We start from the raw sequence: 22,095 nt of genomic DNA, 5'->3' as shown, positions 1-22,095 counted from the left end.
TTCCCAAATTAGTTCTCGTGAGTATAGCTCAGTTTGGTAAGAACATTACATGTAATATGCGAATAAGGATCATCTCCATTTACAATGATTTCTATTTCTTCTATTACCAAAATTTTTAAATATTTTGAAGCATGTAAAAGAGATTTTGACTCACTTATTTTTGGGGGTATAAAAGAGATTTTGACTCAGTTATTCCTCGTCCGCTCTCCACCATAGATATTTTTCATTCAAGAATCTAACACAAGTATTTCGATATATCTTGCTTCTGTCACAAGATAAATATAAAACATTCTTGGTCCAACAATATAAACATAAACAAAAATTTCTAGACAAAAACCATGCATGCATAATTATAGAAAAACTCTGATATAGACAATTATAGAATTTTCTATGATGATAACCCAAAATTTTAAGGCAATTATCCAATAAAATTAGACAAATAAGTAAAATGATTGCGGTTGGAGAATCCATAGGGTGGTGGTACTTCCTTAATCCCCGCCCTAAAATGTCGTCGAAGGAACCAAATTTTAATTCTATCAACCAAATTTTTTTTTGAATTAATTTATAATCCTACTTGGAGTTGCCATAAAAAATATTACTCCTACTTAAGGGTGTACATGGATTGGGTAAATCTGGTCGATTCGGTCAAACCCATCCAATCCAACCCAAAAAAGTGGGTTAGGTCGGGCAATATGGATTTCAAAAGTGATAAACCCATAAAAAGTTTGGGTTTCAGGTAAAACCGGACCCAACCCAAAAAACCACTGACCCACTAATGCTATGTCTTTTGAAATATTTTATGAAAATACTAAAGATTTTGTCATTTATCATTAAATATTTTTATATTGAAAATAAGTTATACTATTTTTCAAGAAAAAAAAAGATTGAATAATTTTTATAGATAAATATGATATTTATCGCACTACTTTCTAAAAATAAATAATTTTTATAAGCAAATATCATGATTCTTTGTTTAGTTGTTTGATATTCAAAAAAGGAAAAAAAACATTTGGATAACACATTATTCAACCTGTAAATTAGTGGATATACACAAAAAATAGGTGATTATTTTTTATAGTGAAAAAAAGTTACACTATTTTTCAAAAAAATACAATGATTGAATTATTTTTTTGAAAAAAATATGATGATTCGACATTTATATTTTTAATATAAAAAAATAGAATAAAATTCGGGTAACCCACTACCCAACCCAACCCACCAATAAATTAATGGTTTATCCAACCCGACCCAATATTATAACGAATGACTATTTTATTAAACTCAATCCAAAATACCTTATATAGTTCGAGTTTTAGTTTTTGGCCAAATCCGACGAACGTACACCCTTCCTCCTACTTATCCGAAAATGTTATATGAGTGGACTGACACCATGCCATGATGGCAGTAGGTCCAATGGCAATGACTTGTTATCTTATCTCATTTGTGTGGACGAGCCACGGCCTAATTAGTAATTAGTGTATAATTATTTTTTATAAAGCAAATTTTTTGGATAAGTCTCTTCCCATCCAATTGTATCCTATCCTATTTCATCCACATATATACAGAGTCTCTAACAAATACAGGTTACCAATTTCTGAAACCCATCTCAAATTAAAATCACCCGAGTACCCAAAAAAAAAAGTGCTTAGTTTTAAATTTTAATATTTGAGTCTTTAATCTCTTGGTATCTCTGTTTTATTTATATATATTTTTCTTCAGATTTTTGTTATTTCCCATTCATATAGCCAAAAAAAAAAAAAAAAAATCAAAAACCAAAACAGGAAGAAAAGTGAAGGAAAAATATTTGGTATTCACTCTGTTGTTTCCACAGATAGTAGTTAGAGGTATGCATGCATTGTTTGTATCTCCTTCACTTTTTTTTCGTTCACTAATAGAGAGTAAATTAATCCTTTAATTTTGATGTTGTTATTTGCAGATCATTTTAGTTTCTGCTTTTTGGAGTCATTTTGCATCACTCAAAGTACCAATTGTTCTGTTAACTATTCCTAATTCAGGTAAGAGCTCCAAACCCTGAATTGTTTAGAACTACATAAGGTATTGTTTTGGCCATTTTAATTGATAGAACAGGATCTGCTAAAAATAGTTTTCACTGTTATGATCGTGATTTGTCACTGAAATGGTAGTTACTTGATCAAAAAGGAACTTTAACTTTTTATTGCGAGGGACCATTTTGGTACTCACTCAGTAGAGTATACATATTATTTGTCCTCCTTCACTTCTTTTTTCTGATGAAATGTTCTTTGTCACTAATTGACAGTTAAAAACAATTTCAAAACAAACCTTGATTTTTTTTCAAAATAATTTTTTTTAATAGATGACATGGAATTTTAAAAATAAATATAAATGAGTTTTTTTCCATGTGTACACGCCACGTCAGCATATTTGCACAGTCAGATGTTTCTGCTGTACACCTAGGGGATAAATGAGGGAATCTAGTTTTTGCAAGGGTAAACAGAAAAAAAAAATTTGATCAGGGGTAAACGAAAATTCGCTTATTTTACAGCGGTAAATGATCATTTACCCTTAATTTAATAAACTATTAATACATTTATTTAATTTTAATCAAAGCATATGTTCTTTTTCATATTTGCGATTGTTCCATTTGTTCATCTAAGATAACAATATTGGGATGATGTCCTCACCTTTCCAAATGTTTCCCTTGTTTCTTTTGAACTCATCGAAAACAATACCTTTTACTTTCACTTTCAGGCTAACTCAAGTCACAAGGAAGAGGAGAAGAAAAGATAATCAATGGAAATTCTATCTTCTATTGTTGGAGCAGTAGTACAACATACTGTTGTGCCTATTGGACGTCAAGCAAGTTACTTGATATTCTACAAAGGCAATTTCAGTATGTTAGCAGTTAGTGTTAAAGACCTTGAGGCTGCCAAAGAAAGAATAACCCATTCTGTTGAAGAAGAAAGGAGAAACGGTAAAAAGATTGAAAGAGATGTGATGAACTGGTTAGAGAAAGTGGATGAGGTCATTGTAAAGGCAAATCAGCTTGAAAATGATCCTCGTCGTGCCAATGCTAGGTGCTCAGCATGCCCGTTCCCCAATTTGATTTTGCGTCATCAACTGAGTAGGAAAGCCACAAAAATTGTAAAAGATGTTATTGAAGTTCAAGAAAAAGGGAAGTTTGATCGAATTGGTTACCTTCCCATCTTAGATGGAGAAGCCTCCTCCTCCTCAACAAGAGGTGGTGAAAATTATGAGACAAGGGAAACACTTAAAGAGAACATTATGAAGGCTCTAGCACACAATAATTCACGCAACATTGGGGTCTATGGGCTGGGTGGGATGGGTAAGACCAGTCTGGTGGAGGAAGTTGCTAAAATATCTGAGCAACACAAATTGTTTGATAAAGTTGTTACAACGAATGTAACAAAAGATCCAGACATTAAAAGAATTCAAGGGGAGATTGCAGATTTGTTGGGTCTGCGATTCGATGAGGAGACTATTCTTGGCAGAGCACGTCGCCTAAGTCAAAGAATAAAGATGGAGAAAAATATCCTTATCGTTCTAGATGATATATGGACCATACTTGATTTGAAGAAAGTCGGAATTCCATTTGCTAATGAACATAATGGTTGTAAATTGTTGATGACATCCAGAAATCAAGATATGTTGCTGCAAATGGATGTTCCAAAGGATTTCACTTTCAAACTTGAACTTATGAGTGAAAATGAGACATGGAGCTTGTTTCAATTAATGGTTGGGGATGTGGTTAAAGATAGAAATTTGCAAGGTTTAGCAATTGAAGTTGCCCAAAAATGTGCAGGTTTGCCTCTTGTGGTAGTGGCGGTAGCTCGAGCATTGAAAGATAAGAGGGATGTTCAATCTTGGAAAGATGCATTAAGGAGATTACAAAGTGGTCATCATACAATTTTTTCTGCTTTGGAATTGAGTTACGACTCATTGGAGAGTGATGAAATGAGGGATGTCTTCTTGCTTTTTGCATTATTTCCAAATGATAAGGTAGATTACTTTCTTATAGTTGCAATGGGTTTGGATATATTAAAAGATATTAAGACTGTGGATGATGCTAGAAACAGACTTAATCCAATAATCCATTCTTTGGAGGCGTCTTGTTTGATTGATATTAAAACAAGTGGAAAAATCCAAATGCATGACTTTGTTCGGGATTTTGCTATCTCCATAGCACGTAGGAAGAAACATGTATTTCTAAGAAAACAATCAGATGAGGAATACCCAACCATGGATTTTTTAACAAGGTGCACGCAGGTCGTTATAGATAGTTGTGTGCTCGAGCTTCCTCAAATGATTGACTGTCCAAACATTAAGTTTTTCTGTTTGATTAGTAAGAAGAACCATTCTTTAGAAGTTCCTGATGATTATTTTGAGGGTATGGGAAGCCTTAGAGTCCTAGATTTAACATTGTTGAACTTGTCTTCATTACCCACTTCATTTCGGTTCCTAACCAACCTTCAAACACTGTGTCTGAATTATTGTATTTTGGAAAATATGGTTGAGATAGGAGCTTTGCAAAATTTAGTTATTCTTTGCCTTGAGGGTTCTTCAATGACCATGTTGCCAAGAGAAATACGACAATTGACTCAATTGAGAATGCTTGATTTGAGAAATTCAGGAATAGAAGTAATCCCACCCAACATTATATCAAGCTTGACCAAACTGGAGGAGTTGTACATGGGCAATACCTTTGTTAATTGGGGAGATGCGAGTTCAACGGCTCAAAACAAAAATGCTAGCATTTCTGAGCTTCAAAAACTACCCAAGTTGACAACTCTAGAATTACAAATTCGCGAGACTTGGATGTTGCCAAGGGATTTGCAGACGGTGTTCGAGAAGTTGGAAAGATATAAAATAATTATTGGTGATGTATGGGAATGGTCTGACATTGTGGATGAAACCTCAAAAACATTGATGCTCAAACTTGGTACTAACATACATTTGGAGCACGGAATTAAAGCATTGATTAAAGGTGTTGAGAATTTGTACTTGGATGATGTAGATGGAATTCAAAATGTGGTTTATCAATTAAATGGAGAAGGATTTCCGTTGCTGAAACATCTCCACGTCCAAAATAATGCAAACATGAAGCATATTGTTGACTCTCAAGAGAGGAATCAAATCCATGCGTCCTTTCCCATCTTGGAAACACTAGTACTTCATAATCTTAAAAACTTGGAGCATATATGTCTTAATCCACTTTCAATTACTTGTTTTGGAAGTCTTAGTGTTATCAAAGTCAAAAATTGTGTGCAATTGAAATATCTTTTCTCCTTTACATTGATTAAAGAACTTTCCCAACTTTCTAAGATTGAAGTTTGTCAGTGCAATTCTATGAAAGAGATAGTGCTCGGAGACAACAGTTCAAGTGCATCAACAATTTTTCGATTTCGTTCTTTGACTTTAGAATATTTGGAGACACTTCAGAATTTCTTCTCCAGAAGTGAGCAAAAAGATCAAGGGTTAGAGCCTTCTGTTTCAACACCATTGTTCAATGATCAGGTATGTTCTTTTTAATTTTGTGATATGCTTAGGTACAACAATATATGTCGTTTTACATTATCAATGTAGCATTTAATGTTATTTTTCATATTATACCATTAACTATTTATTACTTGCTCTTCTTTCAATTTTTCAATTTATTTTTTTCATATCATAAATGAAGGACAATTTTGTAAATCAACTCTCTTTTCAATATAACATTAATTATATTTCTTAATATGTGTAAAAGTGTCAAAGTGACATATATTGTGGTACGAAGGGAGTAATAGATAAATTGGCAGGTTTAGTAAATAAGCAATCGAGTATCAATCTTTAATTTATTATAAAAACCCATCTTTGTAGACTTATATAGTTATTAAATTTCATTTATAATACTAATATCTTTTTTTTTTTTTGATAATCCATTTATAATACTAATATCGATCTTAACGCATCAATGTTGTGTCGATATATATTTTTAAATGTTTATCATATTATTGTTAAGATATATACACCATACATTAGCATTCAATTATGATTTATGTTAATTTGTTTTTATGTAGGTTGCATTTCCAGATTTGGATTTCCTTAAATTGAGTTTTCTCAATTCGAATAAAATTTGGAATGACAATCATCGGTCTATGTGCAACTTAACGAGCTTGATTGTGGAGAGTTGTGGTGGATTGAAGTACTTATTCTCGTCTATTATGGTTAAAAGTTTTGAGAACCTCAAACAACTTGAAATAAGTAATTGTCCTTTGATGGAGGATATAATAGCCAAAAAAGAAAGAAACAATAAAATGGAAGAGGTATGTTAATTCTACCACTCGGAAAATTTTAAACTTGTATTTAAATAATTATGTATAATGATATTGGCTTTTTATAAAATTTTTAGGTTCATTTTTCTAAATTAGAGAAAATCACATTGAAAGACATGGACAACTTGAACACAATATGGCACCGCGAATTTGTAACAGTGAAGATGTTGCAAGTGAGCAATTGTAAGAAAATTGTTGTTGTTTTTCCTTCTTCAATGCAAAAAACATATGATAAGTTAGAGATGTTGGAGGTTACAGATTGTGCTTTGGTAGAAGAGATATTTGAATTGAGTTTCAATGAAAATAGCAGTGCAGAGAATACAACACATTTGAAAGTTGTTATAGATGGATTGCCAAAACTGAAAAATATATGGAGTGGGGATCTTCGCAGAATTCTTAGTTTTCAAACTCTTATTTTTGTAAAACTTAGAAACTGTGAAAGCTTGGAGTATCTATTACCACTTCCTATAGCCACTCGTTGTTCACATCTCCAAGAACTTCATATAGACAGTTGTGAAAATATGAAGGAAATTGTTGCAGAGGAGAATGAATCTAGTGTGAGTGCAGCTCCCACATTTGAGTTTAATCAACTAACTAGTTTATCACTTTTGTACTTAGATAAACTCAAGGGTTTCTATGCTAAAAAGCATACTCTAACATGTCCATCTTTGAAGGAAATTGATGTTTTCGATTGTGCAAAGTTGAATTTGTTCAGAACTCTATCCACAAGAAGCTCCAATTTTCAAGATTACAAACTCTCCGTTTTAAGCCAACAACCACTTTTCATTGTCGAAGAGGTATGCATACCACGTATAGTGTGTGTATTCCATCTTTTCATTTTTTATGATTTCACTCTTTTTTTTTGGTTACATGATTTCATTCATAATTGATAATAAAATTTAAAATTTTCTAACTCATAAGTTGATAAACGCATGACTTCACTTTTTTATATATTCCAAATCCTTCTAACACATTTGTTGAGGTGGATGATTCTAATTGGTTTATAAATAGTATTTATTAATTTTTCTATATTCTATTTATGGACATTGACCAAAAAAAAATATTTATGGACCAATCACAATCATCCACCTAAGCCGTGTACCGGTACATATCCACATAATATGTGTATCGGAGTGTTCACCCTATACAAATTTATATTTTCATATATAAATCACAATTTATATTTTCATATTTTGTTTTTCAATTTTTATTTTTTCCTTAAAAATGATAATTATTATGTTTAAAGATCTTTAATTTTGAGTAAAATATTTTGTCAAAAAAAAAAGTTTGAGTAAAATATATATTCTTTTTTGGAGAAACGGTCATTTTAGTTCCTCAATGTGTAACTCGCTGTTATTCTGGTCCTTAACCGAAGAAAAAATACAAAATAGTCTCTGACTCTACAACTCGTTAGTCATTTTGATCTCTGACGACTGACGTTAAAATTGGCCGTTAACTTTACAAAAAAATTGATGTGACATTTTTTTTGGAGACCAGGGACGGATCTAAGATGTTTTTTTTGGTGTGGCCAAAATTTATTAGCATTAAAAAATTTAAATGACAATTTTGAATTTAAGCATGAAAAATATTGTCTATTTGTTTTAAATCTTTGGTCATTTTAAAATTTCGCACATAGATTAAGAAATAATAAATATTGAAATTTTATGTTATTTTACTCTTACTTTTTATTTTTAAAAAAAGAAAAATTCATTTAATAGATGTTTATAGTTTTTTACAAGGGAACAAAGGGGAAAATATCATTAACTGTACTTTAGTTTTTTAAAAGAACTAAAATTTTGACACAAAAATAAAAAGTTAGAGACAGGGAGAATATTAAAAGTTTAGTATTCTCTTCACTATATTTAACATTAAACTTATGCAAGTGGAAATTTACAACACTAAATAATTGTTCTTCTCTTTTATTTATCATTTTTTGACATGATATGTATTTAATTATGACTTTTTAAAATAAAAGTAATGAAAATTATGACCTAGAAATCAAATATTTTGTGTTCTTTTTTTTCTAGATGAACTTTTTTTAAAACATAACTACGAAATAATCATTCAAAAATACAAGTTTTCTTAACAGTAGAGTGTCCGAAGTTCGAACTTCGGCTCATAAATAATATATGCGATGTCTCAACCAACTGAGTTAAGCTCACGGGGACCAAATATATTTAACTACACACACATAAAAAAATTTGAAAAATTTGGTGTGGCCATGGATAAATAAATTTGATAAATATCTATAGATGAATATATTTGATAAATATCTATAGATGAATATATGGAGTTCAAATTTGGAGTGCAATAAAAACTATAGAGGCAATAAAAAAATATGGAGTGCAAATTTGAGTCAAACGTAATTACTTTTTGAGGCAATATTAAATGTCTAAATTCTTTTAAATTGTTCTTTATATGTATTTTAGGTTATTCCAAATTTGAAGGTGTTGAAAATAAATCACAAAGAAGCTAACGTGATATTGCAAGCCCAAAACTCAAGTGCCCTGTTCACCAAAATGACATTTCTTTGTTTGTTCCATTATATTATTGAAGATGCTACATTTCCTTATTGGTTTCTTCAAAATGTGCACACTCTTGAGGAACTATATGTTGAATGGAGTTGCTTCAAGAAAATATTTCAAGATGAAGGACAAATAAGTGAGAAGAAGACTTACCCACAGCTCAAAATGCTCACATTGAATGGATTACATAAACTTCAACATATATGTGAGGAAGGTGATGACAAATCGTCACACTCTCTATTCCATGCCTATTTTAGCAACATTAGATACATTTTAGTAGGTTTTTAGCAATAAATATGAGAGAAATCTAACCATTAGCTTGATTACTTATTTTGCAAGAAAACAGGAAAAACTGCAGGAAATGAATGATTTTCACTACGCTGGGGGCGTAGCCCATCACGCGCCGCGTGATGGAGCTCACAGGGAGCCAAGATTTCCACTCTGATCACGCGCGGCGTGATACCTGACCACGCGCGGCGTGAAGCTTTGCTGAAGAAGAAGATTGCTCTCTGACTTGATCACGCGCCGCGTGATTCTGTTATCACGCGCGGCATAGTGATGGAGTTGCAACCACGCGCGGCGTGGTAGATCTGGCGCGCGGCGTGGTTGCCTTCTGTATATATATTTTCTGCATAATTCTGTTTTCGGGTTGGAAAATTCTGCGAAATTGGACTACATTCTGGTCTTGGAACTTGAAGATCGTGATTCAACACTCCAGTGGAGAGCTCCAAGCGCATCAGATCATGGATTCACAAGCCGTGGCGATGAAGCGAGGAAGCGAACGAAGAACGATGAGGAGCTAAACTCCTTGGAGGTAGGATCTAGGATAGTCTAGAATGTAGGGAGATCATGTGTAATCTGCTATATGTGTAAGAATCTACTCTTTTCATAGTGATTAATTTGATGCAATTCAATGTTTAATGCTTTACAATCCTTCATTAGTGTTGTAATGATTTCGAGTTAAGTCACGTGCGAGAGTATTGATTTAATGTCTGAACTGAATTGTATTGAGCGCTCGAGTGTCTCCGGTCGAGAGATTGAGGCATAGAGTGTAGCGAACGATTGACGCGCGTTAAGATCATTCGTTGTAGGTAGCTTCCGCCCGAGAGATCGGGGGAGTATCGACAACGAATAGAGTGGATTTTGACAAGAGATTGCGATTCACTATTTTGTCGATCTAGTTGTTAACACTTGAGTAGATTCCTATGATATAGTAGATTGCATGTGGTTGAACTATAGACTAGGCGATTCCGATGATTCTACCTCGCTTTTCCATATTGTCAAAGCACATTTTCTAGCAATTCATTACTCAACATACCCCCAATTTATGTGTATTTTCTGTATAATGTCTATGAACACGATTCGACTAGTTTGATCACACAATCCCTGTGGATCGATATTTTTATTACTACGTGATTTTCGTGCACTTGCGAAATTTATCATCAAGTTTTTGGCGCCGTTGCCGGGGATTGTGATTGATTCAACTAAGCGTTAGTGTTCATATTTTCTGTGTTTGTTTGATTATTTTCTGTTTTATATTTTTCTCCCGGAGCGTTCTACTTGTGTGTTTCATTGTGCATGCGGAGAACAGGTCCTCAAGAGCTGCAATTTGATCCTGAGATTGAAAAGACAGCTCGCGCAATTCGAAAGGCAACAAGGGAAGCTCAAGCATCAAGGGGAACAGCTTTGCTAAGGGATACACCGGACTGTCAAGGAAGGACTGCAGCAACAATGGAGGAAGAACAGGTTCCACCGGTTCCTCAACCGCCAAGGCGTACCCTTGGTGATTATGGGAGGAGAGACAATGACGCGTTGGCAAACCAAGGCTTTCAGCCGGCGAATCCTGTCTCATTCGACATCAAGAACACGGTCCTTTCCGCCTTAAAAGAGAATCCTTATTCAGGTTCGGAAGCTCAATGCCCGAATTTACACTTGTCTCACTTCTATGAAGCATGCGACTATACCGATCCGCCGGGGGTGAGCGAATCGGACAAAAGACTGAGGTTATTCAAGCATTCTCTCACCGGCCGTGCTAAAGATTGGTTAGACACGATACCCGCCGGAACGATTGAGACTTGGAGACAGCTGGAGCGGAAGTTCTTAGATCGTTACTTTCCTATTCATAAGTTTCTAGAAAGAAGGGCTGAAATTAGCAACTTCGAACAAGCGGATGGTGAGACGTTGTATGATGCTTGGGAGAGGTTCAAAGTTTGTCTTAAGAGGTGTCCGAATCACGGTTTCGATGGCCACAATCAGATGCAAATGTTTACCCAAGGTTTGAGGGCTCAAACGCGAATGATACTTGACGCATCAGCCGGTGGTTCGTTAAAGAACCGTGATGAAACTGAGGCAAGAGAATTAGTTGAAAGCATGGCTCAAAACGAGTATAGAGCTACTAATGATAGGGGAGCCAAAAAGAAAGGCGGAGTGTTGGAATTGGATACTCAAACAGCACTATTGGCACAGCAAAAGCTCATGACTAGCCAAATGGAAGCAATGATGAAGTTGCTGTCCAATCCACAAGTTCAATCTTCTCCAATAGGTAAAATTGACAATGTGCGCTGTGATTTTTGTTTGCAGGACCACCCAAATGGCGGATGCTTCCCGGAGGGTTCAGAGGAGGCTCGCTACTTGGCCAATTTTCGGAAGCCGTACAACAATAATAACAACGGTTCCGGATGGGGGAATGGTATGCAAAGTCAAGGTGCACAGCAACAGCAGCAAAGGCCTCCATCAAGGATGGAAGAGACTCTAAATCAGTTCATGACCCAAAGCAACTTTGAAGCGATGAAATCGAGTCAAGCAACCTCTAACAAGAATCATGAAGCTTCTATAAAGAATCTTGAGGTGCAAATGGGTCAGCTGTCAAGACAGTTTTCGATGTTGCAAAACCAAGGAGGTTTCGGTGGGAACACTCATGATAATCCGAAAAATGAAACTTGCAATGGAATCACGTTGAGGAGTAGAGAGATACCGGAAAGGCCAGCTGTGGAGAAGCCCTTGAAAAAGAAGGTCATTGAGGGAGAAGTTGAAAATAAGCAAGAAGTTGTAGTTGAAAATGAGAGATATGAGGGAGAAGTAGAAAAGGAAAATGTGTCTAAAGAAGTTGAGTTTAGTGAGGATGAGAAAGAAGAAGTGGAAAAACAGAGGGAGATAAAAGAAAAAGAGAGTAAGAAGGTTGAGAAAGGTAAAGGAATTGATGAATCACCATATGCTAGGATGCCTTTTCCTAGGAGAAAGAAAGTTAAGAATCTTGAGCGGGAGAAGGAGTTCAAGAAGTTCATGAAGGTGTTGAACAAACTTGAGATGGCTATACCTTTAGTTGAGGCTTTGGAGCAAATGCCGAGTTATGCAAAGTTTTTGAAGGAGCTGCTCACAAAGAAAAGAAAACCATTGGATGATGAAATGGTAAGTATGACGGAGGAGTGCAGCGCCCTCATTCAACGGAAGCTACCGCAGAAAAAGAAAGATCCGGGGAGCTTTACAATTCCATGTTCCATTGGAACGCTCACCGTTGAAAAAGCTTTGTGTGATTTGGGTGCTAGCATTAATTTGATGCCGTTATCGATGATGAAGAAGATACCGGGAGCTGTAGCAAAGCCGACAAAGATGAGTCTCTCCTTGGCGGATCGATCGGTTGTGCATCCGGAGGGTATTCTCCATGATGTGTTGGTTAAAGTTGCCGGGTTTGTGTTTCCCGCGGATTTTGTGGTCTTAGACATAGAAGAAACTAGGGAGTGGGAACCTTTGCTACTTGGTAGACCCTTTTTAGCAACTAGCCGTGCCCTAATCGATGTAGAGATGGGCGAACTCATGCTAAGGACCGATGATCAGCAGGTCACATTCAATGTCTTTGACAAGATGGAGTGTGATGATGGTGACCCCCAATGTTTTAAAATCCAGGTTTATGATCATATTGTTAAACATGCTCTTAAGTTACCTTGGAATGCACACTACTTGCCACATGGTGGCGCTTCTTCTCCGTGACCCTTAGGGGCATGGAACGTCAAGCATCGGGACGTTAAACAAGCGCTGGTTGGGAGGCAACCCAACGGTTTTTAATGTTTTAGTGTGTTTTCTTTTGAAGTATGTAGGTAGGTGTGCAGCAGAAGCAAGGACGGAAGCAAAAACAGGGCAGAACAGAATTCTACCACGCCGGGGGCGCAGTACAATCACGCGCGGCGTGATCCTTCATCACAGAGGAGGAAGTTTTCAGAAGGCATTACGCGCGGCGTGGGGGTATATCACGCGCTGCGTGAAGATTGGAGAAATATGGAGTCTCTGACTAAGTGATTACGCGCCGCGTGATGGTGATTACGCGCGGCGTGGCCTGTTTGAAAGAAGTTCTTGACCGTTACAATTGCTACTACGCGCGGCGTAGAAGGGCCACGCGCGGCGTGGTTACACAGGAAAGCGTGTCAAATTTGAATTTCTTCATCTTCTCAACCACTCCATCCGTCCCATCATCAATTGACACGGTCTCCCACACGGAAAACTCCATTGACAACCCATTTTCACTCTCCAAACTTCTCCAATTTCACTTCTAATCACCTCCAATCATCCATTTCCTTCACATTCACATTATACCCAAACAACCCACTCCAAATCCCTCATTTCATCCCACATTTCACCAACTTCCCAAATTTACCCATTTCAATCTTTACAATATCACCATGTTGACTAGGCTAACCGGAAAGGGAAAGAAGAAGAGTGATGCTAACCCACCGCAAGAGCCTCCAAAGAAACCAAGAACGAAGATGAGTGCAAGCAAGGGCCAATCTTCTAGGTCCGCGGAAGCATCTCCTCCTCGCCGGAGCAATGTGACTCAACCACAGGTTCATCCCCACTTCATCAGTGCAATCCATGAAAAAAGGTACACAAAAATCCAAACCTTCACTATTAATCAAGAAAAAGGTTTTGGAGAAGATTTGTTGAAAGGTGTGGCTGAGATAGGAAATGAGATCAAGTCTAGGAAATGGGGGAAGTTTAATAAATTGATGATTAAAGATGAAGCTAATCCAGGGAATCAGATGTGGGTAAGGGAGTTTCTCGCGAACGCTTATCTGCCTGATCAATCGTCGGTTCCGGAGTTCTATTCGACAGTTCGGGGAATAAGAGTGTACTATTCCGCAGCTCACATTAATACATTGTTGGGTTGTCGAGTGAGAGGTGCTTGTGAGTTGGTATCCGAGAAGGAACGAATTTCTAACGGTGGCCTTGCGGTAAGAGAAGAGTTAAAGGCGGTTATTTGCAGGCCTGGAGCTAGATGGCTGCCGCACTCCGCTTCATCCCTTCCTACTAGGTTGAGTTTGACGAGTTTTAACCCTATTCACCGTGCTTGGGGAGAATTCTGGCTGAAGAATGTCCGGGTGGTTGGTAATAACTCTGAAATTCAGATTGATAATGTTGCTGCTGTTCGGTTGTTAGTTGAGGGTCGCCATATCGATCTTGGTCTTTGGTTACAAAGGGATTTACATGAAATGGCAAATAATAATAATCCGACTTTTACTTTGGGGCATTGCAACTTAATTGCTGCTTTGTGTAGAGCAAGCAATGTCCCTATGTGTGTGCAAGAAGGTGACTTACATCCCGTCCGTCCTCTAGCTTTATCATACTTTGAGAAAAGGTTTGAGAGAGGTCCGATTGTGCCCCGCGGTGAGGGGAATGCTGCGAGAGAAGAAGCTTTGAGGGAAGAAGAAGAGATAAACCGGTTTGAAGAGGGTAACCATCCGGATCAACAAGGGGATCCGGCAAATGAATATCAAGAAATACCGGCACATGCTCCTCCTCCTTACTCTCATGATATAAATCAGCTTGCATCGATGTTGCATCAAATGGAAATTTCTCAATATTCCGGGCTGCCGAATCTCTACTTTGATACCGCCTCTTCCATGTACACCGAGGCGATGACTTACCGGTCTACCTTCCCTCCTCCTACTTTTGGGACTTTGTATCCCATTGATACTGATTGGGAGGCCCATCAGGCGAGGGAGCTGAGCTCATTTCAGGCCAGACAAGCTTATAATTCAGGTCTGCGAACTTCTGAGTTGGCTGAGATCGAGAGGCGACGCCGGGTTGAGCAGGATGAGGCTGCTGCAATGGAAAGGGAAATGCTGGATGTGGATGGGCTGAATTTGAATTTGAATAGCCCGTTCACAAACTACTTCACTGGCCAGCCGGACGATGCGGTTTGATGTTGCTGTGATGATGTTCTGATCTGCTGCTGCTGCTACTATGTTACTACTACTCTATCTCTATCTTTACTTAATTGTCTTTTATTTGTTTGGTTTGTAATAATATTCTGATGTTGCTTGGATATTGGCTGGATATTTTATTTGTGTACTCTAAATTTGAATCCTCCTTTGTTTAATTGTGGAATGATTTTTACCTCTAGAATTTGTTTCAACATTTTGGCATGTTCTTTCTAGTCACTTGAGTATCAATTACTTGATTTTCTCCGTGTGTGATATGTGAAACTTGCAGTGCAATAGCTTGTTGCACTCATGTGATCAAGAGGCAAAGGAAGGGAACGCACACTTTTTGACCGGTTCTTTGATTCGACCCAACCGAGAGGTATTGAGCCAAACACTCATTTTTCTTCTATGTGTGATATCCACTCGTGTATTGTCTCTCGATTTTGCTTGTCGTCTTTGTATTTGATTGGTACTTTTGTAGCACACACGAGGCATGTTTCTTGGTACCTTTGAGCCTTTCTATCCACCCTTACATATAATTATCCTTTGCTTAACCAAGTTGAGCTGAAAAAGAAAATGTTATTTTTGCAAAACCCTAAGAAATTTTTGATGAAAAAAAGGAATGACTTTCTTGGAGGTTAGGCACCTAATTAGTGGTTGATGCGCATTGCTCACCACTAAGTTTGGGGTTGCTCTTTGGAATTAGCAACAAATAAAGTTTGGGGTGAGGGTACTAGAGAACATTACAAAAAGTTTTGATTTGAAAAATTGAGAAAAATTTCAAAATTTGCAAGGCAAAGAAGAAGAGAAAAAAAAATGAAAAAAACATAAGATGAATGAATGAAAAAGAAGAAAAATATAGAAAAGAAGTGATAGCCTTGAATTCAAAAGAATTGCAAAACTTTGTTTGATGATTTGAAAAAGTTCTCTAGTCCACTATATTTCAAAAGGGGTTGGGTGTATGAAAATGTTCTTTGACTAGTAGGGGGATCTAACTCCAAGTTTTTCTACTACTTATCCCAAAATGTCACCATCCACCCTAGCCAAGCCACATTATAACCCTAAAAGTCCTCTAAGGTGTGTGCACAAAGTGAACCGAATGAATTCTTAGATTACTTGCAAAATTATTGTTGACTTGCATTGATGTGTTGATTTGAGTGAATTACCAAAAAACTGAAGAGTGCATGTGAGTAGTGTGATGAAATCATAGAGCTTTGGTCGAAAAGTGTGAACTACTTGAAAATGTCTTGCGGGAACGGTTGTGCAATTGAGCATTGTTTGCAGGTGGATCATTGATCATCAGGTGAGTCTCACGTATGTATGATTCGAGTGAATTCAAGGAAAATGCCAAGGTCTTGACACAAAAGCTTGAGGTAAAAGTTGTTTCCTTGAGGACAAGGAAAGGTTTAAGTTTGGGGTTGTGATGACAAATCGTCACACTCTCTATTCCATGCCTATTTTAGCAACATTAGATACATTTTAGTAGGTTTTTAGCAATAAATATGAGAGAAATCTAACCATTAGCTTGATTACTTATTTTGCAAGAAAACAGGAAAAACTGCAGGAAATGAATGATTTTCACTACGCTGGGGGCGTAGCCCATCACGCGCCGCGTGATGGAGCTCACAGGGAGCCAAGATTTCCACTCTGATCACGCGCGGCGTGATACCTGACCACGCGCGGCGTGAAGCTTTGCTGAAGAAGAAGATTGCTCTCTGACTTGATCACGCGCCGCGTGATTCTGTTATCACGCGCGGCATAGTGATGGAGTTGCAACCACGCGCGGCGTGGTAGATCTGGCGCGCGGCGTGGTTGCCTTCTGTATATATATTTTCTGCATAATTCTGTTTTCGGGTTGGAAAATTCTGCGAAATTGGACTACATTCTGGTCTTGGAACTTGAAGATCGTGATTCAACACTCCAGTGGAGAGCTCCAAGCGCATCAGATCATGGATTCACAAGCCGTGGCGATGAAGCGAGGAAGCGAACGAAGAACGATGAGGAGCTAAACTCCTTGGAGGTAGGATCTAGGATAGTCTAGAATGTAGGGAGATCATGTGTAATCTGCTATATGTGTAAGAATCTACTCTTTTCATAGTGATTAATTTGATGCAATTCAATGTTTAATGCTTTACAATCCTTCATTAGTGTTGTAATGATTTCGAGTTAAGTCACGTGCGAGAGTATTGATTTAATGTCTGAACTGAATTGTATTGAGCGCTCGAGTGTCTCCGGTCGAGAGATTGAGGCATAGAGTGTAGCGAACGATTGACGCGCGTTAAGATCATTCGTTGTAGGTAGCTTCCGCCCGAGAGATCGGGGGAGTATCGACAACGAATAGAGTGGATTTTGACAAGAGATTGCGATTCACTATTTTGTCGATCTAGTTGTTAACACTTGAGTAGATTCCTATGATATAGTAGATTGCATGTGGTTGAACTATAGACTAGGCGATTCCGATGATTCTACCTCGCTTTTCCATATTGTCAAAGCACATTTTCTAGCAATTCATTACTCAACATACCCCCAATTTATGTGTATTTTCTGTATAATGTCTATGAACACGATTCGACTAGTTTGATCACACAATCCCTGTGGATCGATATTTTTATTACTACGTGATTTTCGTGCACTTGCGAAATTTATCATCAGAAGGCTTCCAAATTGACCCAGTTCTTGAGCTCCTTGAATACTTAGGTGTTAAGTTTTGTTCCAGTTTGTTAAGTTTATTGCCTTCCTCTGTCACCCTTCATCATCTTGAATATATGGTGATAAAAGGTTGCAATGGGTTAAGAAAATTAATTACATCATCTACGGCACAAAGTTTGCACAAGCTCACCTCGCTGAAGGTAGAAGACTGTAATTCACTTGAAGAAATAATTACTGGAGAGGAAAATGTTGGCATTGCATTTATTAGTTTAGAATTATTGTTGTTGGATTGTTTGCCAAGCCTCTACAAATTTTGTTCTAGTAAGTGCTTCTTGAAGTTTCCAATGTTGAAGGAAGTAATTGTGACGGAATGTCCTCGCATGAAGATTTTTTCAGAGGGAAACACAAGTACACCAAATCTTCGAAAAGTTAAAATTGCAGAAAATGATGAATGGCTTTGGAAGGGAAACCTAAATGATACAATAACCAACATGTTTGCACACAAGGTATGCTTGATTTACCAATTTAATTTTTGTGTAACAATATCATGATTTACCCTTTTTTTTTTTTGTCTTTGGATGCATGATAGTTGATTTTTAATGCACATCGTTAAAAATATATTGCAAAAGAGATACATAGCACAAATCTTCATTCTACTATAAAATTAAAGGGAAATTTGCTATTCACTATGATGCATAGGTCCGACCGTCCGAGTACGTTATGGGTACGAAATACGGCTATTTTTTTATTTTTTTTGGTCCAATATTTGCATTATTTTCATCAACATTAAGAGATTGAATTGAAATGCAATAAAAAATAAAAATACTTTCCGCGATTTTCCTACTGTCAGCCTGTTTTTGTGATATTCACCACAACAAAAATGGATACAGGTTGTATGAAATATTATTTTGATATGACTCTTGATATGTTAATTAATTTGAGTGAACAGGTTGCATTTCGTAAATTTAAGTGTTTAGCCTTATCTGACTACCCGGAGCTAAAAGATTTGTGGTATGGCCAACTTAATCACAATGTGTTTTGCAATCTCAAGTCCCTAGAAGTGCAAAAATGTGATTTTTTATCACATATACTTTTACCATCAAATATAATACAAGCGCTGCATGGATTGGAAGATTTAAAAGTAACAGACTGTGACTCGTTAGAAGCAGTGTTTGATGTGAAAGGTATGAAGTCTAGAGAAATATTGATAAAACAAAGCACTCAGTTGAAAAGTTTGACTTTATTTAGTTTGCCAAAATTGAAGCAAATATGGAATGAAGATCCTCATGAAATTATCAGCTTTGGAAACTTATGCAAGGTGGATGTTACTATGTGCCAAAGCTTGCTATATATCTTTCCATTGTCACTATGCCAAGATCTTGGATATCTTGAAATGCTTAAGATAGACTCTTGCGGAGTTGAGGAAATTGTAGAAATGGAAGAAGGATCAATGGAAATCAATTTTAATTTTCCCCAACTGAATACATTGGCACTAGGTTTCTTGACAAATCTCAAGAACTTCTATCGAGGAAAACATGCTTTAGCGTGCCCTTCCTTGAAGATTTTTAATGTATACTGTTGTGAAACATTTAAAATGTTTTCATTCAACCATTTAGACTTCCTACAGCCTAACGCAGCAGGCGGAAATCCCATCATACCTCAACAAGCTCTATTTTCTATTGAAAAGGTAATTCTAACCATACTTTTTTTTCCTCCTAAACTAGTATTAATTTTGAATGTTTAATTTAATTGATTAGTTTACCTCATAAACTAGTATTAATTTGTTTTAATTTAATTGATTCTTAATGTATATCGTTGTGAAGCATTAAGAATGTTTTTCTTCCAACAGCCTAACACAGTGGGCGGAAATCCCATCATACCTCAACAAGCTCTATTTTCTATTGAAAAGGTAATTCTAAACTAGTATTAATTTTGGATGTTTAATTTAATTGATTAATTTACCTCATAAACCAGTATTAATTTATTTTTTTTATGTTTAATTTTTTAGTTGAGTCCCAACCTGGAGGAATTGGCAATAAATGGCCCGGATGTGATGGAGATATTGAATCAAGAAAATGTCTTTCATAAAGTTGAATTTCTTCGTTTGCAATGCTTCGAAGAAACTCCAACTATTTTTCTGAATGATATCCATACATCATTTCCTAATCTTAAAACATTTCAAGTGCGTAATAGTTCTTTTGAAACATTGTTCCCTAGTAATGGTCATCTCAGCACGCAGATCTCAGATCAAATAAGTTTCTTGATGCTTTATGAATTGGAAAATCTCAAGCACATCTGGCAGGAAGACTTGGTACCATCATCATCAACATGTTTCACAAATTTAACATTTTTGAAAGTGGACAATTGCAAAGAGCTTACTTATCTAATAACATCCTCAACAGCTAAAAGTCTTGTACAACTCACAACATTAAAAATAATGAATTGTGAGAAGATGTTGGATGTTGTGAAACAGATTGATGAAGAAAAAGCAGAGGAAAACATCATATTTGAAAACTTGGAATACTTGGAATTGTCTTCTTTGCCAAGTTTTAGAAGCTTCTGTTATGGGAAACAAACATTCATATTCCCATCTTTCATATATTTCATTGTTAAAGGGTGCCCTCGAATGAAGATATTCTCATCAGGAGTCACAGTAGCACCATACCTGACAAAAATTGAATTGGAGGAAGGAGAGATGAGATGGAAAGGTGATCTTAATACAACCATTGAACAATTGTTCATAGAAAAGGTACACAATTGTCATTTTTAATTATGAAAATCGTTTACTTATTATTCACATAATTATCCTGAACACTTACCTGGATATAACCCTGAATGAAAAATGTTTGAGCACACACACACAAATAATTAAAAAAAAGCAGAGAAGATTATTAAATGTGTTTGTGCCCATGTAAGAAATACTCTAATTACCAAGGCTTACAATATTAATTTGGTGCATGATTGGACGGTGACTTTGAAATCAACTATGGATTAAGAAATGAAAGTTTAGATAAACATTGGAGTAATAACTATATTCATTTAACATTCTACTTAATTTTCCCTATGTGTGAAAGGTTAACACTATAATATATTTTGAGATTTACCCAAATTCAGTTGTCAGTGATTTTCTATAATAAAATTAAGAACATGCTGCATTAACTTATTTTCTATTAAAAATAGAGAAAGTGATCGATATTGCCTACTATACATGTGTCGACTTCTGTAAACTGTTGAAATTAATGACTTCATACATGATTTTGTTTCCCTTCCACTTATGGTTGCAATTATTTTAAGTATTTTGACAATAAAGAAGTGAATTACGAATTTCTTGAGCAACCATTACCTTGTTAGGCTGATATATTTGTTAATAATTAATGTAATCATTTTGTCAACAGGAAGTCCCACATTCTAATGTTGAATGAATGATATATCATAGCATTTGCAAGGTAGGCAACATGGAATTTTTCTCATTTAAACATTTTATTTTTTATCATTATCATTTGATAGTGAAGTGTTTTGTTTATTCTTAGACTGGATAGTTTTGTTTTACATTTTGTTTATTTGTCTTTGTGTTGGAAGTTCTTGTGGTTGGAATTTAATTCTCAACTTATCAATCTGATTTTTAAAAACATTTCCATTGTTCTTCTTATTACTATAGGTGGCTTAATTATTGTTTAGATCTTCTTAAGAATATGTACATTTTTGTGTCTCACATTTGTAGGGAAGGTAATCAGTGCAGTGACAGGATTGCTTCTCTCTGACTTCATGGTTCTAGTTTCACTTGGTGGGATCATGTTCTTTATGATGTCTCTGAAGCTTATCATTGTAGTAGGCTTGATCTTTCTGAATTTAGATTTAAATAATACTTTGTTCTTGTATTCAAACTGCACTCTTTTTCCCTTCATCAAGGTTTTATCCCACTGGGTTTTCCTTGCTAAGGTTTTTAATGAGGCAGTTGACCAACTTATTTGGCTTGCACTATTGTTACCTTGGGTTTTGGTCTAGTCCCCCCAAACTTTTTTATTTTATTTTTAATAATATTTGGTTAGAGTTGGGCATTTTGGTTGGGAGTGCAGGGGTGTCAACATAGTTGAGATGTCTGTACCTTTATCCTTGCTTCTCTTTAGCCTTTTCACTTTACCTATGGGGTTTAGAGGCGGATTCTACTGTGAAATAGCTTGTTAAGTATTTCATGGTGCACAAGTAAATCTTTACCATTGGATATTGAGAGTGTACCATATCTATCATATATTTCTACAGCATATTTTTTCTCACTTTTGCAATATTTTTTTATTTTAAAAATAAACCTTAACAAATCCATTATCTCATCGTCGGAGTCGGACACTGTTACCAGCCGCCGTAATGTGACCACCAACGACACCAACTACCGTCGCCGGCCGACCCCCCACCCCCCAC

At 36.2% G+C, this 22,095-nt stretch overlaps 1 protein-coding gene across 1 annotated transcript; it reads left to right on the top strand.

The window, feature by feature from the left end:
• Window positions 1-1,461: 1,461 nt before the first annotated feature.
• On the top strand, window positions 1,462-21,819 carry LOC123917265. The gene is made up of 11 exons (XM_045968936.1): window positions 1,462-1,844; window positions 1,937-2,015; window positions 2,731-5,514; window positions 6,057-6,302; window positions 6,389-7,108; window positions 8,741-9,050; window positions 17,686-18,185; window positions 18,629-19,366; window positions 19,688-20,428; window positions 21,075-21,125; window positions 21,401-21,819. The coding sequence occupies exons 3-10, from the start codon at window positions 2,773-2,775 to the stop codon at window positions 21,099-21,101; spliced, it is 6,024 nt and encodes a 2,007-aa protein (XP_045824892.1). The 5' UTR covers window positions 1,462-1,844; window positions 1,937-2,015; window positions 2,731-2,772; the 3' UTR covers window positions 21,102-21,125; window positions 21,401-21,819.
• The last annotated feature ends 276 nt before the right edge of the window (window positions 21,820-22,095 follow it).

This window comes from Trifolium pratense, linkage group LG3, assembly GCF_020283565.1.
Source record: "Trifolium pratense cultivar HEN17-A07 linkage group LG3, ARS_RC_1.1, whole genome shotgun sequence".
NCBI lineage: Eukaryota > Viridiplantae > Streptophyta > Magnoliopsida > Fabales > Fabaceae > Trifolium > Trifolium pratense.
Note: the sequence above shows the minus strand (reverse complement) of the source record. Positions and strands in the feature narration are given on the sequence as shown.